This window comes from Condylura cristata, unplaced genomic scaffold (genome assembly GCF_000260355.1).
Source record: "Condylura cristata isolate star-nosed mole 26May11 unplaced genomic scaffold, ConCri1.0 scaffold00002, whole genome shotgun sequence".
NCBI lineage: Eukaryota > Metazoa > Chordata > Mammalia > Eulipotyphla > Talpidae > Condylura > Condylura cristata.
This window is the reverse complement of record NW_004567103.1, coordinates 40,822,130-40,828,729: the sequence shown is the minus strand read 5'-3', so window position 1 is coordinate 40,828,729 and position 6,600 is coordinate 40,822,130. Positions and strand designations below refer to the sequence as shown.

Below are 6,600 nucleotides of genomic sequence, written 5' to 3'. Positions count from 1 at the left end.
TCACAAAATAAAATTATAACATTATCACATAGTTTTCTTTCATTCACCTAAACGGGTGAACGTTGAAAGATAAGACAAGATATTTTCTTAATTTGCTAAGCTTCAGTGTAAAAGAGCCCTCATTTTATAGATATGAAATGTAATACAAGAAGAAATTTTAACAATCATATGCTAAATGAGGGTGAAAATCCAAAATCCTGTCCCTTTTGTCATCAAACATATCAAGAGTGGGGAACTGGCTACTATAATGATAAGAGGGTAGAAAATTCATCTCTATTGCATTGTTACACATATACTTTCTCATTTGAACCTTAAACTGTTAGTTCCATATATATGGTCTCATTAAATCCTAGCTATACAAGTCAAAATGATGAACTTCATGAGGCAAGATGACAGATCACTTTACAATGTTTCTTGAGTCCACCGCAGAGTAAACAATCAAAAACACTACTTCAGTGAGTGAATGAATTAATTGGCTAAAATTAATAATCACCCCCATTTAGTTTGTCATCTTCTTTCTACTTCACACCTGAGGAAACCATCGTTAGAAATGTGAAATAACTTGTTCGAACGCACACAGTTCAGTGGCAAAAATAGTGAACACTATCTGACATCATTTTGTATTATACATACATAATTTACATATAAAATTTCCACACTAGGAAAAAATCTCTCTGAAGGTAGTGATCATGTCCTACCTGCTCTCAGTTATATAGCTCCTCCCTCAGAACTAGTTCATAATTGACACACAGTAAATGATATTTATCTGTTTGAGTTCAGAGCAACATTCAAGGAGCTTTGCTTACGTACCACTTAAAGGTTTATTCCTTTCACTTCCTAATATTACTGCTAAATGCAGGTCTTGCTTCTGCATTTCTGCTCATTTTCTGCTGACCAGTCCTCTAACACCCATTAACAAGAAGCTTTAGATGTTCATAAGTCTTTCCCATTTGGCCTTCATTTACCCATTTTTCCTAGTTCCACTCTAAGCAGGCCACACTTCTTGACTTTATACCTCCTGGGGTGCTCAGGGGAACTGAGCAGATCTTCAGACAGAATTGGTTCTGGTTTGGACTCTGTTACTGCTCTCTGTGTTCCTTGGGACTCAATTTTCTTGTTGCTCATCTGAGAACGCTCCCTCTCAGACCTACAGCTGTACGAGTTTAACTCTGTCCTATAGCAGTCTTCTAACGAATTCATGGCCAACATGCTACATTTGGAAGAAGAGTCCTTGGAATCTGGGAATGAAGCAAAGCTGCATAATGGAAAACATTTGCTCCAGCCAGGGATGTCCTGGCACAGGAGTCTAGGAATGGACGCCTGAAGCTCAGCTGGGAGCTTTGGAGCCCGAGACGGTTCAGGCTCCCCCGCGCCGCCAGGGGGCGCTGCAGGCAACTATCCCCGAAACAGACGACCAGGTCTCCTGGACAGCGCCGGCGCCGCTCTTTCGTCTTCCGGAAGCGGAGCGTGGAACCCGCAACGGCTGCGTGTGCGACAGCGGAGGTGGCGGGCACGGCGGAAGGAGGGACGGAAGGGGGCCCGGGCCTGGCTCCCGCGTCAGGGTGGAGCACCATGGACGAGGCTGGCAGCTGTGCGAGCGGTGGAGGCTTCCGCCCGGGCGTCGACAGCCTGGACGAGCCTCCCAACAGCCGCATCTTCCTGGTGATCAGCAAGTACACTCCGGAGTCGGTGCTTAGGGAGCGCTTCTCGCCGTTCGGGGAGATCCAGGACATCTGGGTGGTGCGGGACAAGCACACCAAGGAGTCCAAGGGCATCGCCTTCGTCAAATTTGCGCGCAGTTCGCAGGCCTGCAGGGCCATGGAGGAGATGCACGGCCAGTGCCTCAGCCCCAACGACACCAAGCCCATCAAGGTGCGAGTGCCGGGCGGGGTGCCTGCAGAAGCCGTATCTGAATGGGGTGGAGTGCTAGGGGGAGGACTCTCGGGCATCCCTTCACCCGAAACTGTGGGGCTGAGTCGGAATGTCACGTTGGCTCCGGGTGTCGGTCCAGGCGGCACCTGCATTCTTGGGACGAAAGGAGAGAGGCTGGTCTCGGAGAGAACGATTCTCAGAACCCGGCGAGGCTGCACTGGGTGCTGGGTTAAGGGTCGTGGGGTGACCCAGGGTGAACCCCGACTTTGGCCGCGGAGCTTGATGTGGCGGGGCTTCCCCGCCCTCCTGCCTCCACCCATCGGGAACTCTATTGCCAGGCCCAACTCTGGCCTTGGCCTGCTTTGTTGACTACTCATCAAAGGTTACCGTTAGGCAAACAGATAGCTCTGCTTTTCCTCAGATGAGTATGGGGCTTAACAGCTGGATAAAATAAATACATGCAGTCGTGGCTCCCTGGTTTCCCCCGGTATTTTAGACAAAAGTTTGCTTGTATATACTGTTAAGTGCAGGTGACTGAAATTGCTATTATAACTGATCTCCTACTCTTCTGTCATCAAATCATTTTATAGAAGCCTGAGTTGGAGGGCATTGTAGCATAGGTTACGTTACTGCCGCTTTTCTTTGAAAGCACACCAAAGTTAAAATGCCTGAAGAGCCAGATCGTTGTGATGGAAGTGTAATTGCATTCTTATCAATGCTCCTTTGTGTACACTTTAGTTTACTTGGGTGGTATTTGTGTTAAGTTTCTACACTTGTGTGTAAAATTAAAATAGCTGACACAAAAAAGGGTCATTTTGAAGGTTATGTAAAGTCTATGCTTCTAACACAGCGTGTGGCACACCTAAGCCCTCTATATATACTTCTTTGTCCGGCGTAGCCAAGATGTCGTTTGTTCCTTGTTACAAATTAAAACAGACTTATAGGACCCTCAGAACCTTACTCCTGAGACTGAGTTTCTGCAGTTACTTAAGCTGTTCTGTCACTTGTCCTGTAAAAACAGTTGCTGTATATGTAAGTGTGTTGGGGCTCTTTACAAAGTGTTCTTTTTCCCTCAATTGTTTTTCATTTAGTACAGAAAGCTGAGAAGAATATTAATCATATGAAGTTACATAAATGAAAGTCTCAGATATATCAGTCTCTGGAGATCTCTGTTCCTGATTCCATAAAAGAGCCAGGGACTATACCAACAACACAGTAAACAGTAGATATTCCCTTCCCTCCCAGTTCTTTGTAATGAGGAGAACAGATCATCAGCATAATGAATTGTAAGAGCACAGCATAACCTAAACCAGGGATTTGCAAACATTTTCTGCAAAGGGCCTCTTAGCAAATCTTTTAGGCTTTGTGAGCCACTTGTAGTCTCTGGCACATACTCTTTGTTTTATGTTTAGTAATGTACAAATTTTTCTATCATGACCTATGGAAAAACAAGATACAGTTTCCCAAATCTTGCATTAGATTGGTAATTTTCCTCTGTTTACAATTATAATTTTAGTGGATAGATCTTCATAGATGTTTTACATTACAACTGAGATTCTAAGCACTCCTCCCCAAGATGCCCCAAATTTGAAATTTGAACACCCCCTTTCCTTGATTAAGTTTCTACAAAAGAAGTAAAAGTTCCATAATTATAATGTGTCCTCCCTGTTAGCCACTGAGAAATTAAATTATTCCCAAAGATAATTGAAGTTTATAAGTCTGGGTTTTTGTTTTTGTTTTTAAGGTTTATTTATTTATGCACACAGAACTGGGGCACAGGCCAGAGGTGCAGGAGTGGTGAGAGGATTCACCAGAGACAGAGTAGGGAGCAGAGTAGAGAGACAGAGGAAGTACACTTTTGAGGGGAGCAGCGGACGAGACTGGAAAGGTCTACTACACCATGTAGGTCACCTCTGAACCAGGGATTGAACTTGAATTGAAGCTGCTGCAGCTAGTTTGCAGTGCAGCATCCTAACCTGTTGTACCACCAGGGAGGGTCCTATAAGTCTGTTTTAGAGTTTTTTGGTCTACTCAGTTTCATTCAAATGGTTGTTTCACTCTAATACTTAGCTAGACAATGTCAGTTCAGCAGCTACAGCTTGGTCTGTTTTCCACTGAAATGCAGGTTTGGGGTTTTTGTTCTTGTTTTGTTTTTAGTATTTCCAGTTTAGTTCATTCATGTTTGATTTTTCTCATGTTTTTAGTAAGAAAAATAAGAAAATTATAGCACCAGACCTACCTCCAGAATTGATTATCAAAGTAAAACTGGAATGATCAGCTATATTATCTTGGTTTTAAGCTTTGTAAGGCTGCCTCTTATGTAGAGTCTATAGTCTTTGACCATACAATTTTGAGAAATTGTTCATTAAGTGGGAGTTATTATTGTGTTATGCTATCTCCTTTTCAGAAATTCAAAACAGTCTTCTAAAATTTCAGAATTTTGTGACTTTACTTGTGCCTTTTTTTTTACTTGTGCCTTTCCTTCCCCCCCCAGTATCTTTCCATATACTTAAGACTCTAATTATATTTCTCTGTTGAACATTTATTACTTATATATACATTAAACTAGCCTTCTAACGGACTATTTTGTGTTAGTATTCCATTAATAAAACCTCATATAGTGCTTGACATAGTTGAAATTGGAAGTGGACTCTATGTAAGGATGTGTCTCCAGCTGTGACTTATAATCAGGGACCTATACTTCTGTGACAGCTGTTTTCCAAGCAAACACAATGGCCTTTTTCAATACTTCTAAAATTCTTTCAAAGTTCAGCGTCTGTTTAGTTGTTGTCCTTCCTTATTTCTTCCATAGGAATATATAAACAGTTCCATATCCTAGACATAACTCTTTTTTTTTTTAACAAATAAAACATTATTACAAAGCAAATTCCAACTAGTAACTTAGTGTCACAGATGGTTTTGCAATATATTGAAATTGCCATTTCTAGTATAAAATACAGCCTCAGGTCATTTTATTCATATAAATCAGTTGGTTGGTCATTGAAGTGATCAAGATTATGGTTATATTGCCCATTAGAAAGATTAATAGCAGAATGAAAACAATTTTCAATGTCACCATCTGAACATTTGGAAACCACACTATGGAACTGTGAAAGTCATTGCAATATAATCGCATTAAAATTTTCTTTTGATAAGACTCTACTGCATCTCATACCGATGATGAAGTAAGTGCACTTAAAGAATAGAAAAGCAGTTGACTAATTTTTGTTTTTTTCAGGTTTTTATTGCACAGTCCAGATCATCTGGAAGTCACCGAGATGTTGAAGATGAAGAACTCACAAGAATCTTTGTTATGATACCAAAGTCCTACACAGAAGAAGATTTACGGGAAAAATTTAAGGTGCTTATGCTTTCTAGCCAGCTAGCATCTTTGGTAACTCATAATCCTAAATTGTTTGGATTGATTACTAAATCTGAAGTGTTGTTTGAGTTACGTCATTACATAGGTAGTAGGGAATTGAATAGCTATTTTTAAGTCATCTATTTCTTTCTAGTTATAATAAACCTATAATAAACTATTTTTAAAGTTAAATAATATGTAAAAACTGGAAAGTGTAATGATGGTGTTTTTTCCCCCAGACTTTATAGTGAAAATACAGATTTAGAATTAGAAATGTGTAGTATAAAGCCCATAATAAGGTCACATACCTAGTGGGAAGTGGGAGAGCTAAGATTTAAACAAAGCCTATTTTTGGTCTGTACCATTTAAAATATACTCTTACCACTTCTATTACCTCTTTTTTTTTTTTTTTTTTTAAGATTGATTTATTTATGCATGTAAGAACTGGGTTATAGGCCAGAGGTGCAATTGGTGAAAGGATTCACCAAAGACAGTGGGAAGCAGAACAGGCAGATCTACTGAAATAACACTGCTGAGGGGAGCAGTGGGTGAGACAGGAGAGGTCTTCTGCACCATGTGGGTTAGCTCCCTGGTTGGGGATCAAACTCGTGCTGCAGTGGCTGGTGATAGCTTGATAGCATAGTCTTTAACCCCTGCGCCATCTGGGAGGCCCTCTCTTGCCTCTTATTAGAAGTGACTCAGGCAACACTGAATGTGTGAACTGTATCATCTAATGCTTATTATAGGCCTGTGGTATATTAATGTACTTTTTCACCAAAAAAAAAAAGCCTATTTTTATAGTTTTCAATTCTAATATTAGACCTTGGGAGGGCGTATTAAAATTAACGGTAGCGCTGAACTATAGCAAGACTGTTATAAATGAAATTTAAGGTACTTTTGAATCTTTTTTGGCTGTGGGCTTCTTAGGCAGCGGTAGTACTTTCATGAAAATGATTAGAAAGCAATTTGTAAGTTATCTGTAGTTAAAATACTTTATCCTATTCTGCTACTCCTTTTCTTAGTAGTATGAGTCAGGTAGGCAGTAAACAAGAAAGAAAAATGAGTAGTAAAAGGTAATTTTCAAACTTCCTTTGTTCTACCTCTATTGAGAGTTGAATGAAATACTTTTAAATATGACAATACAGAAATATAGATCCATGTTTATTCCAATACTAAAAAAAAATGTTTCTTACCTTATAAATGTCATTTTCTAAGTAAACAATTAGGGTACTTTTATCTAAATGCCCAGGAATTCAGTTGTAGTTGATTATGTGAGAATTTTATTAAAATAAATAATAAATTCTAAAATTTTATGACCCATATTTTTTCCAACATTAAAAGTAAACATTTATGGCCCTCCCTGGTGG

The 6,600-nt window shown here is 40.0% G+C and overlaps 1 protein-coding gene across 4 annotated transcripts in view; it reads left to right on the top strand.

Moving 5' to 3' along the window:
• Window positions 1-1,448: 1,448 nt before the first annotated feature.
• Window positions 1,449-6,600, top strand: part of RBM45 (RNA binding motif protein 45) — a 38,964-nt gene continuing 33,812 nt past the window's right edge. For 3 of the 4 annotated variants that reach the window (XR_001145743.1, XM_012728883.1, XM_012728890.1), the window contains exons 1-2: window positions 1,489-1,872; window positions 5,111-5,233. Coding sequence is in view for 3 of the 4 variants with exons in the window: in XM_012728883.1 (XP_012584337.1) it covers window positions 1,573-1,872; window positions 5,111-5,233 (423 nt within the window). In the remaining variant the exon portion in view is untranslated. Of the gene's footprint in view, window positions 1,873-5,110; window positions 5,234-6,600 lie in introns of all 4 variants that reach the window. The other variant, XM_004674488.2, reaches the window with a different exon arrangement.